Here is a 24,230-nt window from a genome sequence, read left to right on the forward strand (position 1 = left end):
CCAACTGAGACTGACCTCATCTGTCAGTGGCATGGGCTGGGGCTAACAGGATGACGGGGAGATCAGCTATGATGGACAAGGAGACCTGGTATAGTCAGGCGGCATGGGTCTCCAGTCCAAAAATGGGGGGTTAGCGGGGAGGCAGTAGAGACCGAGCCTTGGGAATCTTTCGGGGCCGTGTGACTGCAAAACAGCTGTCAAGATTACAAACACTTTTTTTCCTAGTCTAAAAGTGCTGAAGGGGTTAAACCTCAGAAACTCCCAACTAAATGAAGCCTCCATATGTGTGTGGCTCAGTAGGGTTCTAGGAGAAGCAGACAAATGTAATTAGAAGTGCTCAGACACTGTGTTGCCATGGAAACTGCTGGCCAGGAGAAACCTGGAGTCCCAGGAATAGTCTTCCAGGGAGCTGCCTGAGGCAGGTGGTACCCCCCTCTCCAGCCTGCCTGTTTCCAGGCTCCTGGGTCCTGCTGAGTTTCCTCCTGCTCCCTCTCCCACCTCTCAGCGATGCCAAATGGAAACCAATGGTTCCCTTCAGCGGCAAGGAAGGAAGGGTAAGTTGTTAGAACAAAGTTATCTGTGCTGTCCGGTTTTGCATCTGAGGCCGAGGGCCAGGAAGGGAGGCCTCGAGGTCCATTTCTGTTTTATTACATAGCCAGCAATTCTGGGAGAATCCATGTTACAGGACGAGCGGCAAAGTGTCTGTGGATGGGACTTGCATGGGCCTATCTTATCCACTGAAACAACTGAAGGTGAAGGCGACTTTTCACACAGCTCCAGGCAGACGCAGCAGGCGCAAACTATGACCGCAATCACATTGATGATGAGGTCTGGGGCTAGGGAGTTATTTTATAGAGTAGGAACTCTAACCTGATGTTTGAGGGTTCCCCAAAACCCAGCTACAGATCTGGGAACTGGATTTCAATGGGACACATAGATACTAAAACCCAAATGGAATTTTTTTATGAACTTAGAAACAGCAAGGACTCTAAGAAATTACTACTCAGGGCATGGGCTGCCTCTTGCAGTCCCTGCTTCAACGGTCATAGGATTCTTAGAGGTCCTGCTACTGGGATGCTGGGAGACTTGGGTGAGGGACCACCTATGCTGGGAAACTGGGGCAAAGTGGCTGCTTACCCTTCTAGACGTTATTGTTATAAATCTCCCCCCTTGCTTCTCTAAAAAGGTCATTTCATACATTGTCACCGAAGGAAGATGGTGCTTGAGAACTGCTTCTTGGTGATAAAGTTGTCAGTCGTTAATCATTTCCAGCAGGAGGGCTTAATAAATCTCTCCTGAAGAGGGGACATTTCTTGGGGGTATATTTTTGTACGGTCCTTAACTAAAAGCAATGGTTCTGGGATACTGTGGTTAGGAAGTACAGGGAAAGGTCAGAGTCCCCCAAGAGACCAGCAGACATGACTGACTTTAGGCATAATAAACGCAGACTAGGAGCATCTGGCCCAGCCACAGGCCCAGTTAGAAAACTGTAGGAGAGTTAGAGGGTGGGGCCCACCCAGGATGCAGCTTCTAGTATTTCCCCAGATGCTGGCAGCCCCAGCCATTCATCTCGTAGGAGTTTCTGACAGTTACTGCACGCTGGTGGTGACCCCGATCTCTACTCTGGCTTTAGACTGCAAACCACTGAGCTAACATTCTCATTTACCCATACTGATGCCCAGACTTTCAGACTAGAAAAGTGGGGTCCGGATCTCTGGCAATCCACCCCAAGATTTCTGAGGTAACAAGGGATGCTTAGGACTTACTTAGCAGGACCAATGTTTAACTACTGGTTTCTCCCTGCTTTGCCAGGTGGGAGGATCTGGCAGTTCCCAGGTTTTTATCAATTAGGTTTAGAGAAATATCAATCTTTCAATAACAAATTAAGAGCTACATTAAACCAGTTCTGGTGGAGGAAGGTAAACACAAATTAACCTTTGAGCAGTCCTTCTTGCTGTCGAAGGTGAAATGAGTAGACTCCATTTCAAAGACGGTAAAGAAACAGGACAAATAATCTAACAGTAAAACAACACAGAGACAGACAGACAGACAGACATGCACACACACACATCCTTTCTCCCTCAAACCACACCATGTCCATGTGCTGTAGACTTGAAGAAGAGGAAGAAGAAGGAGGAGAAGAAGGAGGAGGAGAAGGAGAAAGAGGAGGAGGAAGAAGAGGAGGAGGAAGAAGAGGAAGAGAAGGAGGAGGAGGAGAAGGTGGTGGTGGTACAGCCCATGTAGAGTAGGTTTGGAGTGAACACACACGTGGGGTTTCAAACGACAGAAACAGTGTGGTCTGATCATACTGATTCAAGACTGCACAGCCAGTACAATCTATGGCTAAGTGACTGTAGCTCAAATCTGAAATGTCCTCCCACCCCAGGCTTGTGAGTTAAGTATTTTGAATTTGGCTCATGGCACTGTTTTGATGGCTATAGATTCCTTATGAGGTAGGGAAGGTCTGGCTAGGAAATAGGTCACTAGGGGAAAAGGCCTTTTAGATTAGACCATCCCTGGTTTCCTCTTATTGTCTCTGCTTCTTGGTTGGTGGCTGTGAGGAGGAGATCCGGGACCAAGTCCCCAGCACCTGGGACTTGGCCACTCCAGTCACTGTACCTTCCTTGCTATAATGGACTGAACTCTTTCTGAAAGTGTGGGCCAAAGCAAGCCTCTCCTCCTGAGGTTGTTGCTGGAATGGTCTAACTTGTCAGGTATGTTTGCTCACAGAGAAGCAAGCAACATAACTGACAGTTGTCTGCACGACAAACATAGAGTACCAGTCTCAGATGTAAAGGCTTCTATTAATTTAATACTAGCCACTTTCCTAAAAAGCCAAAAGGAGCACTTTGCAAAAACACAAATAAAACCTAAAAATTTACTGCAAGCTGTATTTCCCAAATGTTACCGTCTCGACACGTAACCAGTATTATTAAGAAATCTTACTTATTTTTCATACTAACTTTTAACTTAATTACATATATTTAAATACACTTATTAATTTCCTTTTTCTGACAACTTCATACATGATCATAATGCATCCCTTTGTCTCTCTTATCATCCTTCCCCGCCCCCAACCAGGATTCATTAACATTCCCACTTCCTTTAAGTTCCTTTTGTGTATATTCATGTCTTTTTATTTTGCTTCATGACCCACTGAGTTAATTCAGGGTGAGCTGTGTGGCCATGAGTTTGGAATTGTCTACTGGAGCCTGGTTGGATCATGGGTTCATCACTGAAGACAATGAATGCCCTGCCCCCAGGATCTACCGTTTTAGCAGGAAGGGAACGAACCCCTCCACCATCCACCTAGTCTTGTGTGGGCCCAGTGGAATCAAACTCAGCTGCTGTGAGATCAGGATTGTAATGGTTACATCACGCCCAGAAGATCGTATTTTGCAGCCTCTATCGCTACCGGGAACTCCTACAGTCTTTCTGTCTCCTCCTCTACCATGTTTCCTGAGACGCACTGAGGACTCGGCTGCCACGTTTTCTAAGAACCTAGAGCAACCATGGATCTCTGCAGTCAGAGCCCTTCACCGAGAACAGATGACCGTCTGACTAAAGCGGAAAGCAGTGTCTGCCTATGTTTATAAACGAGTTATTTCTTTTTTTTTTCTTTTTTTTTCTTTTTTTTCAGAGCTGGGGACCGAACCCAGGGCCTTGCGCTTGCTAGGCAAGCGCTCTACCACTGAGCTAAATCCCCAACCCCATAAACGAGTATTTCTAAAATAGTTTGGGGTCATGCAAATTTAGCCACGCAATAGTAAGTTATCATCTAGGGCCTAAGACCTCCTCAGCCATGGATTTCTACCAGAATTACAGTGCCAAGCATGAGTTCCCTTCTGTGAAGCACCAGGGTGGGGGATGGGGGGCATTTTGTCTGTCTGGCTGGCATTGAGGTTTGTTGTAGGAGTCAGGGCTGGCTAAGACCACGGATGCCTGGAGCCCCCCACAGAGTGTTTTTTTGGAACCCTGAAAGCTAGTCAGATGAAGGCAGCTTCCACCTTAGGTCACTTCGCTTTCTCTTTCTCTTGCAATCAAGGCCTGTGGCACCTTTATTGACAGGACCTTATCAGCTAGCTCTGGATGGCAAGAGCTTGAGTTTTTTTGGCGGCTTCTGGGCCCTCCTGATGAACTACTTATAAGAAGATAATTGGTGGGGCTGGGGATTTAGCTCAGTGGTAGAGCGCTTGCCTAGCAAGCGCAAGGCCCTGGGTTCGGTCCCCAGCTCCGAAAAATAGAAAAGAAAAAAAAAAAGAAGATAATTGGTATTTCTTACCTGAACTGACTACATTCAAGTAGTTATAGCTACTTGGTGGTTCATGGAGCTATTCATATAAATATCACAGCTCTCGATAGTAGTGCTCGGTTCTGATCTTACTGAATCAGAGGAGGAGTTTCAGGGGAGGGAGCAGAAAGACTATAATATAGCTTAGACTGTTCTAGAAATATATATATATGAATATATATATATATAATGTATATATACATATACATACATACATATACATACACATACACACGCTATCTGAAGTCCACAGATAATGAAAGCATATAGGCAAGGCAGTGACTGACCTCGTCTAGGAACAAGCTATGAAAACAATGAACACCTAGACTTTGCAGTGGGCAGGTATCACGAGCACAGAAACCTCACTTTGGCTCTGCTTCCAGCGTCTAAGGCCCAGGTACTCCAGCATTATGGTTTCTCTAAGAAAAGTGCTGGGTCCAGGGAGAGAACACAGCAGGCAAAGGAGCTTGCTGCGAAGCCCCACATCCTGACTTTAATCCCTGAGCCCACACTGGGGAAGGAGAAACTCAACCAACAAATTGTTTTCTGGCCTCCACACCCCCCAGTCTTTCCCACATAAGGAGATGTAAATGTACTTTAAAGAAAGGTTTGTTATTTCCCATGTTTAGACCGAGCAGCTCAGCTCACAAAAGGGATCACATAAGTAAAAAGGGCTTTCCTACTTGGCGCTTTCACAGACAATGAGGTCGGTATAGCTTATCAAAACTTCTCCTCATTTTTTTTTTGATTAGATTCTTTTGTGTTCTCTCTCTCTCTTTCTTTTTATTTATTTATTTTACGTATATGAATACACTGTCACTGTCTTTACACACGCCAGAGGATGTCAAATCTCATTACAGATGGTTGTGAGCCACCATGTGGTTGCTGGAAATTGAACTCAGGACCTCTGGAAGAGTAGTAGTGCTCTTTTTCTTTTCTTTTCTTTTTTTAATATTTATTTTATTTGTATGAGTATACTGTAGCTGTCTTCAGGCATACCAGAAGAGGCCATCCAGCCCCATTACAGATGGTTGTGAACCATCATGTGGTTGCTGGGAATTGAACTCAGGAACTCTGGAAGTCAGTGCTCTTAACCGCTGAGCCATCTCTCCAGAGCGCCTCTCTCTCCCTCCCTCTACCCCCCCTTCCCCTACCTACCTACCAACACACACACACACACACACACACACACACCACACACACACACTGCTGTCAGTGTTTTGACACTAAACTGTTGAACACACACACATTTTATTATTGAAACACTTCTTCCTTGCACTGTTCTCTCAGGGCAGCTGGGAAGAAAGAGCCACAAGATCTACAGACCAGGTGCCAGCTGACAGGAGGGTAAGGAGTGATTGGGAGGTATTTAGTCCCATTGCACTAAGACCTATTTTTTTGGGGGGAGGGGGGAGGGAGTAAAATCCCTCGGGCTGTATCAACAATGCACGAAGTCTTCCTTTTCTGTCCAAAAGGGGTAACAGAAACTGTACTTGTTTAAGCTGTTATGGCCAGATCCACATTTAAGGAACAAGAATATCCCAAGTACCATATAGCAGGACAGTTCCTAAAACCACCACCCTTGGTTTTAAACGGGCTGACACTGGAGAAATGCCACCTGTTTAACTGCTTTTGGTTACAATAAGGGACTTCCAACTCCACCGAGGTGAGTCAGAAAAGCCCTGGTCTGAGGGTCAACTGTAAGAGAGTTTGGAAAGCCTGGTGCCGGGTCAGTGGGGGTTGGGAAGTGGCGCTCCCTGCCTTCCAGGTCTCCATTCAATGCTGTTTGCTGTGTTGTGGAGTGGAACTCTTTCTGCAATAGAGGACTTTCCCCCATGAGATCTGAATGATTTTGCTTCTGTTTGGAGACCTCGCCCTACAGTGGCTGTGACACATGAACACAAGCGCAGGAAGGATTTCCCCCAAGTCGGGGTCTCAGGACACAGCAGTGTCAGAAGAGAAAGAAACCGTGCAGGCTACGGGAAAAGAATCACCAAGGGTGTAATGCTTAATTACATAGTTCTGGGGCTATTCGCTTCCTCTGGGAATGGTGCCCACTTCTAGCAGAATTGCTGAGCATGGAAGTTAAAGGACAAAAATATTTAAGACTCAGATAGCCTCTGCTAAAAATGTCAACTTCTTTAGGTCCTGAAAGGATCAGAAATCAGGTGCCTGATTGAGCAAAGTCAGCATTGCTAGGACGTTCAAGGCTAAATGAAGTGTGGACGGGCAGGTGTTGTGAACCACTGTCCTCGGCACAGGAGCCATCTGCAGACTCTGGCACAGATGGTGATGCTGGGACACAAAACAAAAGGTGGGGGCACCACATTGCATAGGATTGCAGCCTCACTTAACGGTTCAGTCAGTGGATAATTCAACAAGCATCATTTAACAGACACAGTTCTAGGAGCCGGGGAACTGTTGGTGCATGAACAGACAAAGGCCCTGTTTCTAAGGAGTTTGCACTCTAGAATGGTTGTTCGTAAACAAAAGTGAGTCCACTTCACACCGTGACGCTGGAGGGAGACAGGTACGGGTTATGGAAGGCTGAGAGAGAAGGGACTCTTACTGGGGGCGGTTGGTAACAACCGGGATGAAAACAGAAGTGTGGACGTTAGTTTGCTTCCCTCAAAGGGAAGCAAAGTGCAAAGCAGGATGGGACTTGTTATGCTCCCAGAATGGGGAAAAGGCCAATGTGACTGCAGTATAGTGCATAACAGGAAGACAGGGGCCAGGGCCCAGAGCCACTGAGGAGATAGCCCAGTAAGGGACAGCGGAGAGCACTGCACAGAGTGTGTAGACGGGGCTTGTATGAATGGACAGACAGATGGCCAGAAGATACACAGAAAACAACTAGAACATCTTAGGCTGCTCCTGTCGTAATGCAGACACAGTATGATGGTGGCTTAGACTGCCGTGCTTACCACGGAGACAGAGGAGCGTCCAGACAGGCGATAGATGCATTCTGACAGCAAGCACCTGCAGTAGAATGTGCTAAGAGCATGGAGAATGGGTAGTGGAAGAGAAAACCAGATGTGGTAGCACACACAGTTAATCCCAGCACTTGGGTGGGGTTTAGATTAGCCTGGTCTACCTAGTGCAATCAGGTCCCTGAGAGCCCCAGTCTTAATTCTGAGAAAAAGTACTTAATTCCTAAGTACTTTTGCTTGATACCCCAGATATCCAGAGGTAGGTATGGAAAGAACCATGCTGATGCATAGACCCAAGTCGCTCCCAGAAGACTCTTCTCTTGGACTAGATCAGGTCTCCAGATAGGTCCGTGAAATGGGTACACTGAGACCCAGGGTTGGCTAGAGACAGACTCTGCTTACACAAAGTTGCCTGGATTGGTAATTAGAACATTAGCCTTGAAATATGCATGACAGCTGGGCTCACACATAATCCCAGCATTTGAAAGCTGAGGCTGGAGGATTGCCTGTGAGTTTGAGGCCAGCCTGGGCTATAGTTGAATATATACATTTCTAAGATGAGAATCACCTTGGAATAGTTCATGGTATGGATACTCTCATCTCAGCCTTAGAAAGCCTTAATCTTTTTGTTTCCCTTAAAGGGAATGTTATAGCGTTCTGAATATGGCTACTGTCACATCCAAGGCCACAGACTGGTAGTCTCGAGCTATAATAGTATTCAGTTACCTGGGAGACAAACACACTCATACTACACACACACACACACACACACACAGACACACACACACACACTCACACACACACACACTCACACACACACATTCAACTACAAACGCACAGACACATAGTCAACAAGCCAGCTACACAGAAAGCAATCCCCACCCCATTCCCCAGCAGAAAGACGACATTTTCTATAATTCAAAACCAGCCACCTGGGAATGAGGTCTTTAGATCCCAGGTCACTGTAAGGTGAGTAAGCACAAACCCTAAATGCCAATGCCACTTACACTGAGCAAAATGTCAACATCACCTGTAAAAATAGCCTAGTCAGGCAGGGAATCGGCCTGTGTGGAGAGCAGGCTCCTAATTAAACCACCATTCAGTGGAACAACTTGACCAAGACATGGGGAGCCTTCTGTTTGGTTAGACGTCAAGGGATTCTGAGAGAAATGCAGTGTCCTAAGCTATAAAATGACCGAATCAGTTCAAAATCCTCAAATATTAGTTGTTCCTATAGGATTCTGTATCATGACTGTGGATTTTGGGTTTTTTTTTTAAATGCCTAAAATATCAAAGGCATAAATGAACAAACAAACAAAAGTTCCATATCTCATACAGAGCAAATTATTCATGTCTTTAGTAGGAAATAAACTTTTTTTCTGGTTGTATTTCTAGGAGAAGGCAGCTTACTTTATAATCTTCCTGAAAGGAATATGGCCCTTCAAAAAATTAGGAAACTTTATTAAGAAATAAGGAGCTGGAGAGAAGGCTTGGTTAAGAGTGCACGCAGCTTTTTCAAAAGGCAAGAGTTCAGTTCCTGGTACCCACACCAGGTAGCTGAGGACCAACTGTAATGCTAGCTCGGGGAACTGATGCCTCTGACCTACACACACACACACACACACACACACACACACACACACACACACACACACACACAATCAATCAATCAATCAATCAACCAACCAACCAATCAATAATAAAAGCGTTGAAAAGAAATAGGCTATGGCAACCCCTAAAATAAGCCAGGCTGGGACTCCCATCCTCAATAAACCAATCAAAAACAAGTAATAATAGAAGTAGATTTATTAAATGTGGCCACATTAGGAAAAGTGTCCCCCTCAAGTTCATCCTTGGGGTCCTAATGGTTTAAACAGGGGGTATCCTAAGGTGTGCAAAGTAGTCCAGGCAAAGATATGGCCCCCATCACTGGCTCTGGACACTCCCAAAAGGTGATTGGACAAGTTGGAAGAGCTGTGTTAAACCTCCTTCTAGGAGACAAGCTCCCCTCTGGCAGACACCAGGCTTCAGCCTTGGCCCTTTCCCAGCATGAGCTTCCTGGGGCACTGTGGTTCTCTTGGGTCAGTGGTTTCAACAGTCAAATAGCCCAAGGGTGGGGCAGGAGTGTGGAATGTCATCATTCCCGCCACAACAGTCCCACAGTGAGGAGTGAACTCACTACACCCCATCTTCAGTAAGCCCCCGGATGCCAGCCCCCACTCTCCTCCCTCCACCGTCCAGAAGGGAAATTGAGGAAGCCAAAGTCAACTGGTGTTCCCTCGGCTGAGTTTTTCTTGGTCTTTAGCCAACCCATGGTGCACTGCAGGAATCTTGGGCGAACAAGATCCAGACACTGACTGATGCAGAAAGAGAAAGCCCTCCCTTCAGAATAAATGCCTACCTAGGAAATCGGATTCCCTGCGTGTTTGTCAGAAGACAGGAAAGAAAGTGGCAAATGAAGGGGACCAGGGGACTGGGCACATTCACATTCCAAAAATTCTTGAGACTAGAAGAGCCCGAAGTTTCTGGGGGTAGCCTGGCTCCGCTCTAATTAATGGTGGAATCCTACCTACAGCACTTTGAGAAGCCTGTGCCAGCCATTTGTGCATACTTTTGCCTCTCTCCAACAGAAGCTTCTGTAAACCTGGCCAGGCCAGCAAGAAGCCATGAAGCTCCCCGGGCCCTCAAAACAGAGGCTGTCAGTAAAGGGGACTGGGGAGGGGGGAGGGGGTCTGCACTCACCGTGAGCACATGCACTCTGCTTCACTAGATATAGCTGCCCTAGCAGACATTCCTCCTCTACCACCCTACGGTGTAAACCATCCAATGATCCCTGGGATAGTAACCAGGAATGCCCCTGGGCTGGCTTGGAGTCCCTTATCCTCCCTCTCCAAAACCTAGTTGGCTTAGCTAACTGCAGATGTTTTGACCATTTTTGGTTAACACGGAGTGACTGACCGACTGATTGAATGACATACGAGTTCACTAGCAGATAAGTTTCCTAATCCCCCGAACTAAGCACTGTGCCCAGGCTTGATGGTATGCAGAAGCCAAAGGGTAGATCAAGGCGGCCAATCAGAGGAAATGCCAGTGCACACTTGCCCCTCCCCGTTAGTCTCCATAGGCATCTGTTGCTGAGGAAAGTCTTACTGAGATAAGGCCGATGGCTTTGTTTCCTGAGGAGTGAAATTTAAGCCATTGTGCGTGCGTGCGCGGATGTGCAAGTGTGTGTATATGCATGTGCACAGTTGTAACCTGTGCAAGAACCATTATTAGGAAGGACAGACATTGCATGGCTAGCTCCCATTCATGACCAGAAGTCAGGGCAATTTAGCACCTGGCTATCTACGAGAGCCTGGGATCAGGAGCCAGGGCTCCAAGCGCATTGGTGGGCAGAGCATCCCAGCTGGCCTTGGCTTGCTTACTAAGGTCACTCCTACAAGTCACCGGATCTCAGTGTTGATACAAAGACAAAGACCAGTGCCTGACAGAGCCACAAACACTCATTGCTGGCTCATAGAGCAGGGCTGGGGGAGGGAGGCAGGGCATTCATCAACACCTGTTCAGGAGCTCCTAGATCCTGGTTATGGGCCAGGCAACATGGTGAGAGGCAAGAAGGATTCCAAACATTTCCACACACAGCTATATTGAAGCAATACTGCGTCTGAAGGGAAAAGTCGGAAGACAGCTGGTTTTGTCACAAAGATCTTCGGAGTTTGGATGGATCTTCATTTTGCTATTGTCCTCGATGTTTTTTGATCCCTCCCTAAAGGCCATGGGACCTGGAGTTGTGCAGCCCCCACCCCAACCCCCACTGCAGTGTTAATGCACAGTTGCCGTTCGAAGTAGAAAGACTGAATGACACATATCTGTGGAGTAATCAGGACTTGGAATTGCAGGGCACAAAGGCATCGAGGCACCACATTCTGGACTTATATGATGCACTCACTACATAAGAGGGGAACCCAGGGGCCTCCTGCCTTCCTTCACTCTGTTTTCTTGGTCCTTGGCCAGCCTCTCTTTCCCATGGCTCCCCAGAAATTGAGATACTTCTAATTAAGAGTATTTTGACGATCACAGAATGTGTGGATTCATAGGGATAGATTTTAAACTGCGGGCCACTCTCACTCTTTTTGGGGGATGAGGGGTTAAATGTTTGTCTCAGTCCACACTTGGGGTACCACTGGGCTTTTCATTCCAGCCTTCTCTGGCCAAAGATGGAGGCTTGCTTGAAGCTAGCTCCCTCCAAGGACAGTAATCTCAGCCACGTGGCCAGCCGTAACTTCTCAGCTCAGAACCTCACGGAGCAGCCGAATCCTGGGCAGGTTCATAATTCACTCACTTGCTTCTTAGGTGTGTGGGTACATGCCGGTGCCCCAAGACAACTCAGGGCGGACTTTGAGAAAAGCAGGAAATGAGCAAGGGAAGGAACCAGAGTGAGTAGTGCTGAGGGAATCGGGGCTGCAGAGCCCTGCGGGCTGCTGGGAAGGCACAGTGCCAAGCAGCCGCTGCTGTCTAGACTTTAGCTGGCCTCTCCCAGTGGAGAAGCGAAGGAGGGAGGAGGAGAGCCAGGCCAGAAAGCCTGTAGCTCTTTGTTCAGCAAATGCAAACACAGGACACAACCTCTGACAGGCTCCAGACTGGGGGCTTGCTCTATTTAAGACATTTCGTCCCAGGGGCTGGAATCTGGCTGAAGGAAGTTCTGTTAACCCATCCATCAGCGGGGAGCTGGGGATGTGATCTTATTAGTTCCTGAGAACTAAGGAGTTCCCCCACCCAAACCGAAGTGAGTAACAGCCAAAAGATGCACACTGTGCGGGCAAAGGACCATGGTTTTAAAAACACCCCCCCCCCCAGTTGTGACATTTTAGCTTGTACATTCAAAGAACCAGCTTTTCACGGAGGCCCCAGGACTCTGATGAAGTTAGTTGATTAAAACTCGTGGTCATAGAAATGGCAGCCACAGTCCAATAGGTTTATGACTCAGGGGCAATGTTCGCTTTGGGAAGCTTTGTTAATCTAAGCTAGAGGGGAAAGGGGCCTTTTCTTCTGAGTGGCAGAGGGGCCCTGTGGCGGGGTGCATGGCTTGGTGAGGGCAGTGCTGGGTGGGACTGGCCCCACTGGCCCCTCAGCCAGGGATCTGTGCCCTGGACAGTCATACTTAGCAATTACGTGGGAGTTCAGAGGCAATGTGCAGTTTGGCTTTACATAGTATGGAACAGTTGTGAAGAATACGTTTCAAGGACACCGAAACTGCCTTAAAACATCTCCCAAGTCTCTGGCCGTAAGCTGCCAATGTTTCCAAATAACTACAGTCGGAGAAGCAGCCGGGGCTGGGTTCGAGTGGGGGATCTCGTGGTTGGGGCCGGCAGGGCTGCAGTGTCAGCTCAGGTCCTAGAGCCACTTAGCATGGATGTGCATGGGATGGTTAGTGACTAGGACAGTGCTGAGACCGTACTACAAGCAACATCGCTGGTGTGATTTCAGAGTCTGGCTTCTGCGAATCAGACACAGGGGCACGAACCACCAAACTTTGACCCTGGGATATCAAACCCTGGGTTTTACATCCTGGCTCTGCCATTGGTTAGGTAGCTGATGCAGGGTAGCTTGATAGTTTCCTCATGGTAAAATGAGCCTTATAATAGTCACTTATGGGGCTGGAGAGATGGCTCAGTGGTTAAGAGCACTGACTGCTCTTCCAGAGGTGCTGAGTTCAGGTCCCACACAGTGGCCCACAACCATCTGTAATGGGATCCGATGCCCTCTTCTGCTGTGTCTGAAGACAGTGACAGTGTACTCATATACATAAAGTAAATAAATCTTTAAAAAAATAAAACCAAACCTTATCAAAAAATAGTCACTTATCTGTTTGTGAGGGTTAAATAGAGGCTCCCTTTCTGCCTATGCTAAACTGTGGGTCCCTTTCCAAGCTCAGTTGTAACCTTCCTCTGAAGGCTTTCCTGGACCTCAGCATAGGGTAGATTCTCAGCCCTGTCCCACTGCTTCTTACATTGGATGGGGCTGAGGCTGTGACCTTCCCTGGCTACTTCTCCGACTAGACCAGTGGTTCTCAACCTTCCCAATGCTGCGGCCCTTTAATACAGTTCCTCATGTAGTGACCAACCCCCCATCATAAAATTATTTCATTGCCACTTCATAACTGTAATTTTGCTAGTGTTATGAATCTTAAAGTAAATAACTGTGTTTTTCAAATGGTCTTAGGCACCCTGTGAAAGGAAGGATCATTTGGGACCCACAGTTTGAGAACTGCTACATTAGACCAAAAGCTCTGGTGAGGAGGTTTTAGTGCCCCACAGGCAGCACAAGTGTGGGAGACCATTGGCTTTCCTCTTTCTAGTTGATTTTGAGAAGAGGAATTGTTTCAGAGGAGTGACCCAAGGGAGCACGTGAGTCTAAACTGTGTGAAGACAAGCGGGAGGTTGTAGGTTCTCCGTCAGCTCCTAACAGCTCATGCACTTCCGGGTGATGGCTAGAGGGGAGTGGAAAGAACGTGAGAAGAAAGGCTAGACAATAAGGATGAGGAGAAAGAGGGGGAAGGAGGCAGGCGGGAGCCCTGGCCTGGAACAGTGTGTGTGTGTGTGTGTGTGTGTGTGTGTGTGTGTGTGTGTGTGTAGGGAATGGGGGAGGGGTGTGTGAACATGGAAGCTGAAGTCAGGCTGGGCTCTGGGTGGAGCAATGCTCTCTTAAAAGGACCCAGTGTTTTCCTTCAGAGCACCGGGTTCTGTATCCCTGACAGTTGAGAAACACATCCCAGGACCTCTTTATCCCGACTATCTCATTGCTCCACACTGTCATTGTCACTCTGAGTAACAAAAGTGCTCTGTAATAGGGTCTATGTAAAAGACAGACCATGGGGGCCAGGCAGTGAGGCACCAGCCTGACATCTCAGCAGCGGGGATGCAGAGGCAGAAGCATTACAAAGTCAAGGCCAGCCTGAGGCACACAGCAAGATTCTACCATAAGGGTTAGGGGAAATGCTCAGCGGTGGAGGTCTTGGCTAGGCTGGGCTAGGCCTAGGGTTCCATGCTTTAGTGTAACTAAAAACAGATGAACAGGTAAATAAAAGACTTGGAGATACCTGGGTCAAGGACAGGGGACAATGAAGGGGGAGATGTGGGGAACCTCAGAATGACAAGAAAAACGGGAAAACACCAGAGCCTAGAAGAGACACCCTTTCAGATAAAGTTCTGTACAAGATGCTGCCACAGCTGCCACGCTGACAGAGAAGACAACATCAGTAGGCAAAAGCAATCCCAGCTGTCTAGGAGCAGCCCCCGGAAGTCCAGGTGGGCAGGGGCCTCGAATCTTACTGCTGCCTCTCAGAATTTCTAAACCAGATGCAAGGTTGAGGACGGCTGCTATTCCTGGTGTCCCCAATGGTCAGAGCCATTTGGGCTGTATATGGTGACAATGCGGGCAGTGTCTCCAGGAAAAGATCTGTACGGTCCTATTAGTCTCATGCTGCCGCTAATGGAAGGAAGTGTGCAAAGTGACTGATATCACACCCCAGTAAGAGCCATGAGGTAATGCCTGAGGCGACTGCAGATTAATAAGTCATATTTATTAAGTATCGAGAGGGATAAGTGAAAGACTAGGGGAAGACTTTTTTTTTCCTCAGACACGGGACTTTAATCTTGAAAACAAGAAAGGAGCAAAGAGCCACTTTCCCTACATGGATTCAAAGATTCCATCTCATGCACTCACATACACACACATGCACACATGCATGTGCCTACAACACAACATAGCTTTTGTCCTGTGTCCCACGGTTCACCTGGCAATGGCCCGATTGGTCACAAATCGTGCCTGGCACACTGTCCAGAGGACATACTAGGCACCATAAATTTAGACTTTATCCTGGGGATAGTGTAATAGTGATTACTTCCAAATGAGGACATTAAAAAGTCCGTGAGGAGATTACATGGAAATCTTTCAAGCAAAGCAGAAAATGCGAATTTATAGGCTATATTTTGTACTGCAACTACCCAGAGAGCGTTCAATTAGCAAGTTCCTGCCAGACTGCGAATGCAGAAGCTGCTATCAGTGAGAGCAGCAACTCTTCCAGTCTCAGCTAGGGCAAGGGTGCACTTCATTACAGTAACCAAGATCCGGTTCACTGCGGCGTCCTCACTGACGGCCAACATGAAAGGGTTTGCTTTACTTAGATGCTTGGGCCAGAAACTGGTATATGGCTTCTCCTGAGACTTCAGACATCGATTCCAGCAGCTCTTCTTTCTGTTGTCTATGTCAGTCGTACCATCCTGAACTCGTCCGTCTAATTATCCTAATTTCAGTTAAAAATTGTCAGTACTTGCCAAACTGGATTGAGCATTCCAGCGAAATGACAAATAGCTTTCATCTCACACGGGGACTCTGACTGATTGCTAATGGCTACAAGGATTATTGTTGAATGAGAGTTTTGAACCTCCTCTGAATTCCGTAGGAAAGAATTCTATGATGGATTAGTCATGTCTGTCATGGGTAGGGGAAGGTAGAAATTGCATGCATGCTTTGTTCAGGCTACCTCTGTAGGCCATTTACTCTAGTGTCAGCAGGTACTTATTTTCATTGCCTATGGTGTTTATTAAGGTCATCACATACTACTGACTTGATCAGTTCTCTGGAAGACCCACTAGTTGTTGAACCTCGCCTTCCATATTCTTCTAAGGTCACCCTGTTAGTCCTATTCATTTGATAGTTCATTGTCATGATTCCTATGACCGTTTCCTTTTACAAGAAGAATTTATCCTCCTAATGTCACTTTAAAGAAAAAGTTAATGCTGGGCCTGGGAGATGGCTGGGTGGAAAAGCACTGCCTGTGCTAATGAGAGAAATGGAATTCAGATGCCCAGACCTCTCATAAATGGTGGGCAGGCATGGAGGTGTACAGACATCACTGTACTTTGAAGGTGGAGACAGGGAACCCTTAGAGTAAGATCACTGTCTAGTCATGTCTCTGAGCTCTGGGTGTAACTGAGATTCCTTGTCTCAGTTAATAAGGTGCAGAAGGCTAGAGGAAGGCACCCAACACAAACACATATTCACCTTGGGTCTCCACACACATTCACATACACGTCAACATTGACCCATACACACAGATCATATGTACATACGCATGAGAAAAAAAGTTAGCATTGTGTTCTCATGGGACTTGAAGCTAAGATACACTCATAAAAGTTTAGAAGATACAGAAAAGGCTAGAATAAAGACATTGAAAATTACCCCTCTGGGTAAGGTTTTCTAACACAGCCCAGAATGGTACCCATAACTGTGTCCTCCCTTCTTCAACTAGATGTCTGGGCAGTCCTAATTTTACAGCTCTTCTAAATAATGTGACAGGCATCTTATGAAGACTTTTCTTAAATATAACAATTAGCTACACATCCAAATACTTACATAACATCTAATCATAAGACCCCTGGAGAGAGTGAGTTAACCTTGTCACTTATTCATAAAAATTCATTATTGCTAAAACACGGACTAAGAATCTGCCAAATGTCACTAGACACCAAGAGACTGATTAAAAGAAAATCTCTCTTCACCAAGGAGTGATGAAATGCATGCTGGGCCAAAACCTTTCACACCCAGTTTCCACTATGTGACTTTTCTGCCTTGAACCCACAGCCTTTCCTTTCCAAGCTGCATTCTATAGACTTCATTAACAGAGCAAAATTTTGAGAGCTAGAGAGATGGCTCGGAGGTTAAGAGCACTTCTTCTTGTAGAACACCCAGGTTTGGTTCCCAGCATGCACATAGCAGATTATAATCATCTCTAACTCCTGTTCCAGGGGACATATACCCTTTTCTGACCTCCAAGGGGGAAAAGTACACAAGGGGTACACAGACAAACATGCAGGTAGAATGTTCATAGACATAAAATAAACAAATCTTTAGAAACAAAAAGGGAATTTTCAAAATTATGGGAGGACCTATGTCAACATAACAGAAAACAAATATATTTTTGAAACTGGGTCTTACTATGTAGGTCTGGCTGGTCTAGAATTTTCTATGTTGACCAGGCTGCCCTGGTCACTTACTAATACTGTTGGTCTAATCTATACTTCATCTGTTAGCACTTAAAGCTCCTGACTCTCCAGTAGGGTTGCAAGGAAGCAGAGCACAGAATCAAGCCCGGTACACCATGCTGGATTCTTCTCTGCGTGTGTGCAGAGCATTCGTGGCTTGAACCAGACAGTGCTATGCCTGAGGGAAACAGTGAAGGTAAGTTCTGTGCCCTTCATGGCTCACTCTTGGAGAAAGCATCCTTGACAAAGCCACGGGGTTTGGAATTGAGCAAGCTGGGAAGAAGTATGCATTTAACCCAGAAGGTCACTCATCATCTGACTCACAGGACTAACATACTTACGTTTCCCTAATAATATAATACTAGTATTATGAAGCTAATAATGCTTGTTCAAAGTCTTCTGGATGTCCAGTTATTTGGAGAGGAGAGAGAAAAAGAAACCATTCCATTTCCCATCCATCCGTGTGGCCCCGGGGATTTACAGCTGATCTTTTATTTTTAATTCTTCCTCAGGCTTGTGCTGCTGTCTAGAGACTGCTTCTGGGCTCCTTATATCCACCTCAGACATAATCCCTAGAGCCACTTCCTGCTACAGCCTTTCAACTTGTTCGCCCAAGCTCCCTGTCACCCAGTTCCCTTTGACAGGAACTCGAAGGCATCCACCTTCCAAAGACATTGGAAGCCTCAGCACCTCCATTTGCCAGGTGCTTGCCCATCTGTTTTGCTACTCAGTGGTGTCCAGCTATGTGTTAACTTCTCGATTCCCAACGGCGCCTTCAGAATCACAGCAAGTAGTTTATGTACAGGAGATCATTTTGCTCGCTAATGCCTACGCTCGCAAGTGCCCTGAAGCTGTAGCTGGGGGGTGTGTGGGTTACCCTGTAGACTCAAGAACAATTCTATAGAATGTAGAGGCGCCCCCAACCCTTCCCAGCCTGGCAGATACTAAGCTAGTGATTAACTGCATGCCCGTGAGGAGGTGTAAATAACATTAAGCTGTGTGGCTTCCTAAGGACAAAGCCAGGACAGCCTGCTAGCATGGCATGCCTAACAGCTAAGCACAGCACGTCTATTCGAGGAGCTGTTACTGCTTCTCCACACTACTGTCTCAAGAGACACATTCCCAGCTCACGGCTCAAGTTTGGATTCCTTGCTGGAATGAGTGATCTCCTCTGTAAATCTGTCCCTTGTCTATGTAATTTATGATATTGAATTTCTGGACCCAGAATGCAGAATGAAACTAAGCCAGGGTATGTTGGGGGGAGCACTTGGACACTTACTAAGATTGTCCTCCTGAAGCAGGCAGTTGGGCTGTGTGTCTCCTCTAGCCTGTCACGGCAGAGGGACTGAATTATACTCCTCAAGACTCCAGGGCCAAACAAACTGATACTTGGAACTCTCTATGTCACCCCTAAACAACCACGGTCATTTCAGTAGGATGTGTATGTAATAGAAAGGCCAGGCCAGGGGATGTATATCAGTAGAGTCTTCTGCTGCTGCCCCCAACCCGAGCCTAGTTCTGCCCAACATGTGTATGTCTAGAGCCGTGCACAGGTGCAGAGCTCTGAACAGCGCATGCCCGTGTGCTCACATGGGTGGGGCATTATTCTGAAGGAGGCTGGCGGCAAGGACATCCTAGAGGTAAAGCAGAGAAACTGCCAAGGGAGGAAACAACCACAATGGTACTCTGAGGTGGCAGGCATCAGAGCATAGAAAATATGGAAACAATGTAATGCTTCCCCTTAGTGAGATTTAGTAACAGTTTATCAAACCTAACCAAATAGAACGTACACGCTAACATTAAGATCATACCGACCACCCTTACCCAAGAAGGAACAGCTATGATTCTGAAAGCTGACTCCAAAGGCCTTGGGCTTTTCAAAAAGCAACAGAATTTGTAAACCGATCAACAGCGTTTAAAAAAAGTGAAATAAATCTTTGGGTTTGATAATTAAAGCCAAGAGCACCAAGAAAATTCACGTTTTCTTCTATGTCTCGTTGGTTTTGAGAGTTCGACAATATTTGCACGATTGCAGCAGATCTAAATCTTAATAAAATGGACTCGTGCCAAAAGACTAGAAATACCATATTTGAGTGTTTGCTGAAGGTTCTTATAGTTAACAAGGGGGAAAAAATTCTACTGCAAGCGTCATTAACTGCGACTATAGTGTTTAAAATGTATTCTGAGTCACGTCTCCCATGGAGAGGGTTAATTTACTTTTTCATCCATGAGTAAAGATGTAGTATTTAACACGTGCATTAAAACAAGTGCTATCTGGAAGGTCAGGCAACAAAGGCTTGGTTGATTAAAAGATAATAATCCTTAATAAAGTGGAGTCATGAAGTGTGGCGCGGCTGTGGCTCCTGTCCGTTGATTCCTCTTCACTGTGCATGTGTCCTCTTTTTCTGCACCAGCTCCCCTGGCTTTCATGCCTCAGCACCTCCCTTTGCCTCTTTCCCTGCAGGTTTTGCCTGAGAACTGAATGTTTTTCCATAGAGCTCCAGCAGGAAATTGTAGCTAGGGGCCTTACTACCTGGGGTGAGCTAGTCCCTGCTGGGCAGCAGGATGGGCAGGCTGGAGTGAGGAGCAGGTTACCTAGAACTGATCCCAGACCTTGGGACCCACAGTCTTGTGCTGAGGAGACAGACCCCACACTCCTTAGTTCTGCAAACGGTTCTGTCTTTTCACAAAGTAAGTCGCAATTCCTAAGCTGGCTGTGAAATTAACCAGGACTTCACTTCATCTATCACAGAACAGTAGCTCTCTTTTAAATTGATTGATTGATTGATTTTTATTTATTTATTTTTTCAAGACCGGGTTTCTCTGTGTCCTGGAACTCTCTTTGTAGACCAGGCTAACCTCAAACTCACAGAGATCCACCTGCCTCTGCCTCCTGAGTGCTGAGAACAAAGGCGTGTGCCACCACTGCCTGGTTATTTTATCATCATCTTAATCTTCAGGGTCTCACTGTGTAGTTCTAGCTGTTTTGAAACTCATGTAGATCAAGCTGGCCTTGAACTCACAGATCTACCTCCCTTTGCTTCCAAAGCGCTGGGATTAAAGGTGAGAGCCACTCGCTAACAGTTTTGAGGTCCATCATACAGATAGAGGAATATTCTTTAGCCAGGGTTAAAACTTGGGGATATTTCCTCCAGTCAGAGAAAATGGCTGGGGAGCAAGCGGGGCTTGAGGAGTGCCTGAAAGGTAGAGGGAGCTGGACACACACTGACCCACTTCCAGATCTAGTTATGTGAACATGGACAATTTAATGAGTTTCCTTAACTCTGTAAAATGGAACTAACAAAGCCCACCTCACAGGGCTGAAAGGCTTAAAAAGAAATGGCAGAAGTGATCCTAGTGATACAAAATACTTAGTGAAGTTCTAAGTCTTCATGTTTGCAAGTGGGGTCGGGAGGTGTGCAGAGCCTGGGCTCTGGAGCCAGACGGCTTGGGTTCGAATCTTGCCCTCACTATTATAACTTATCTTGTAAGTTACATTAACTTCTCTGACTCAGTTTCCCTATGATTGAAGTAGAATCTTAATACAAGTAGTAGCTACCTAATAAATACTTGCTGCTTTTATTTCACTAGGAGTTAAAATAGTCTGTTTCTACCTCAATCAATGATGCAGTGAATGAAAGCAGTACAGTGTGCGTGAGCGTGTGCGTGAGCGTGTGTGTGTGTGTGTGTGTGTGTGTGTGTGTGTGTGTGTGTGTGTGTTTTAAAGTCCTGAAGACTGTATGCGTTGATGAATTCTGGGGTAGAGTCAAGCTGTGACACAAAAGGTGGGGCTAAGCTGTAATGTGAAAGAAAAACTTGGAGGGGCTATAAACCACCCACCAGGGAGCTATTTCTTTTGTAATGTGCATTCCATTTCTTCTCTCTCATGCGTTTTAATTCCTTCCACATTTCCTGCCACAATTATCAAATGTTTAGTTTCTGACCTCACTTTTCTGGAGACTGGAGCTCAGGGAATTTAGAATTGTTTATTTTCTGTCCATAAACCTTTGGGTTAATGGAGGGGCTTGTGCGCATAGGGTTTGTTGGTTTGTTTGTAGTGTCTCAGGAAGGTCACTGGAGTTGAAAAGAAAACGAGAGAGAGAGAGAGAGAGAGAGAGAGAGAGAGAGAGAGAGAGAGAGAGAGGAGGAGAGAGAGGCTCTGCATGTTTTAACTGGAAACCAGAGGCCCCCAAAGGGTAGAGTCACAGATTCCCACACTTGCTGAACTGAGTTTAAGAGGAAATTTGGATTGTAAAAGACTCTTATGGGGCCCAGATAATGACAACGACAACAACAAAAATCCAGGGCATTTTACGAAGAAGAAAACGCACTTCAGGGAATCTCAACTCACTCTATGAAGGAGAAAGGACATTTCATTTTACTGTTAAAAAAAGATCTTTTAAATCTCCCCCACCAGGAAAGACTTGGAAAGAAAAGTCCATAACTATTCTCAGTTTCCTCTGAAGTGAACAGAAGAATTCGAGGCGCCTTTTTGAACTCTGAGGCTGCTCTGTCCGCCGCCTCTGCCCCTATCCGCCCAGTCTGTCCCCTCTCCCCACTCCCCAGCCTCCCTCCATATTAGGCGTGGTGGGGCTCCAGTTTATGGCCCAAACTACTTCAGAATCGAGATCTAAGTTTGTTAGGTAGAATTTCTGCTCCGAGCGTACCAGAGTCTCACTCCAGCGTAAGGATGGGGGACCTTCAGTCCCACCCCCCAGGGAGCATCCCTGGGGCGAACTCTTGGCCGCTGGGGCTCAAACCCCGGAAACCGGTCACCTACCTCGCCGTGGACCAGGGCGATGGTCACCAGCGCGAGCGCCAGCCAGCGTTTCCACATCTGCGGAAGAGAGAAGAGGGTGAGAGTGAAGGCGCTGGGCCCTGCTCAGACCCTAGAAACTTCTTCGGGTCCCGCAGATTCGTCCCCTCCACCCAGGACCCTCGTTGCCCGCAGCGACCCGGCCTCTGCACCGCGCTCACCGTGCTCGGGTCCGGGACTCGAGAGGACACTGGGCAGGATGGAAGCAGTGAGTTGGAGGCGAAGGTGGGAGCGTCGCCGATCACCAGGCGCCGAGGAAGTCCGACCTGGGCTCGCCGCCCCTTAAGACCCCTCCTTCCCCGCCCGCCGGCCCCCCAGCTCCTCCCCATTCTCCTCCCCTTCTGCAGCGCGGCCCCCGCGGCTCCCGCTGCGCTCCCTCCTCCTGGCCCCCGCCCGGAGCCCAGGAGCCTCCGTGCACCGCAGGCATCCATGTCCTCTCCTAGACCCCCACCAAGAATCCTCAGATATCTCAAGAGAAGGCACGGGGTGTCCATGTCTCAGGGGTCCCTGCAACAAAGGCAGGGAAAACCGCGGAAACCCACGCCCGGGAGGGGCGCTGGCCTGCGGCGGCTGGGATGACAGCAGGAACTAGCTGCGGACTGCAGCGGCAACCGGATGGGCTGCACAGTGGGCATCCTTGCCAGGGCTGGGACTCGAACCTGAGCATCCCAGAGCCATCCTTCTTTGCTGAAAGGGAAAGGAGAGAGTAGAGTGCGAGGGTGTTACTATAGCCCAAGAAGGAAGTGGGCACAGGAGCCCAAGATGGGGTGGTTAGCAGAAAGCTTCTTTGAATTCAACTGTGGGTGTACTAGAGAGAGGGGGTAAGTGCCCTGCTCTGCAACGTTTTTATGTACTCCCCTCTAATCCCTCTCCACCTCACCAATGTTCCTGTTAGAACCCTTGCCATTTCTGGGAAGCTCCCTACTTATGCCCCCGATCTCCACCAATTTCCCCAGAGGTCTTCAAAGGTGTGGCGCCTCTATAAGAAGGGTGCTGATCCCCTATCTCTTTCCTGCCCCGGCTTCCCTATCTCTGGTGGCCAGGAATAAATCTATGTGTGACACATTTCAGACCCAACATCTGGTCGCCCACTCCCACTTCCCACCAGCTCAGGGATCGTTCAGGCTTGCCTCCAAACTCCCTAGGCCCTCCCATAGGAGGGCTGTCACCATAGCCTAATCGGTTTCTCACAGAGATCTCCTATGCAGCCCTTCAGTTCTGTGTCCGGGTCTACTTTGCTATTGCAGACTCTCAGCTCTCACTCAGAAATTCACGAAGCCATTTGACGTGGATTGATTCAGGCATACTCATTCTTGACCGCGCTGAAAAATAATCGCCATGTTCTTTTACTCTGTGGTTTAAATACTACCGTGTCATGTCTTTGTCCACTGAGAAACTTCATCCACTTTCACCACCCACATCAAATCCAACCTTTTTGCCTTCCTTGTAAGCACCCTATGATACCCTGTGGCCGAACCTTATCGTCTTGTCTTCACCTTCTTTACCTCACACCCCGCTGTTCACATCACACCAGGCTTCATGGTGTGCTCTGAGCATGTCATAGTTTATCTTCTACCGAATATTCTGCTGAATGCCTACTGCTGAAGTTTTAGGAGGTTTCAAAATTATGCCTAAATCCCCCAACTGAGACAGATGGAAACCAAAATGTAAACTCTCTTATGGGTCAAATTGGAATGTTGGCCATGGCTTTAGAGCTGCCAGTACGGCAATGGGTCTGCTACTGCTGAACCCCCAAATCAAACACACCCCATCGGTACAGAGAGAGTTGGAAAACCTGCTTGTGTAAAATCAGCTGCATGGAAAAGCAAATAAAAAGAAAAAGAAAAGAAAAAAAAATACCCGATGTCCTCTATACTGGAGAGGGATGCCCTAGTTAGTTTTGACTGTTGACTTGACATAGCCTGAAGCTAAGAGAAGAATTACCTATTAGATGGGCCTATGTCTGTAGAGGCATTGACTTCATTGATAGTTGATGTTGGAGGACCTAGCCCACTGTGGGTGGCACCATTCTGTGGGCACCTGGTCTAGGCTAGAAAGTTAGCTTTGCATGAGCCTGCAAGCAGCATTCTTCCCAGGTTTCTGCTTGGGGTTCTTTCTGCCCTGACTCTCCTCAGTGATGGACTGTG

At 47.2% G+C, this 24,230-nt stretch overlaps 1 protein-coding gene and 1 long non-coding RNA gene across 2 annotated transcripts in view; one reads left to right on the forward strand and one right to left on the reverse strand.

The window, feature by feature from the left end:
• Positions 1-22,332, reverse strand: part of Fstl1 (follistatin-like 1) — a 53,184-nt gene extending 30,852 nt beyond the window's left edge. The window contains 2 exon segments of the mRNA NM_024369.2: positions 22,048-22,104; positions 22,245-22,332. Of these exon segments, the coding sequence (NP_077345.1) occupies positions 22,048-22,104 (57 nt within the window). The 5' untranslated portion in view covers positions 22,245-22,332.
• Positions 12,065-19,606, forward strand: LOC134481075 (uncharacterized). The gene is made up of 2 exons (XR_010056291.1): positions 12,065-17,463; positions 17,780-19,606. It is a non-coding gene; the product is annotated as an uncharacterized LOC134481075 (long non-coding RNA).
• Positions 22,333-24,230: the final 1,898 nt, after the last annotated feature.

The sequence above is a fragment of the Rattus norvegicus genome, chromosome 11 (assembly GCF_036323735.1).
Source record: "Rattus norvegicus strain BN/NHsdMcwi chromosome 11, GRCr8, whole genome shotgun sequence".
Classification (NCBI taxonomy): domain Eukaryota; kingdom Metazoa; phylum Chordata; class Mammalia; order Rodentia; family Muridae; genus Rattus; species Rattus norvegicus.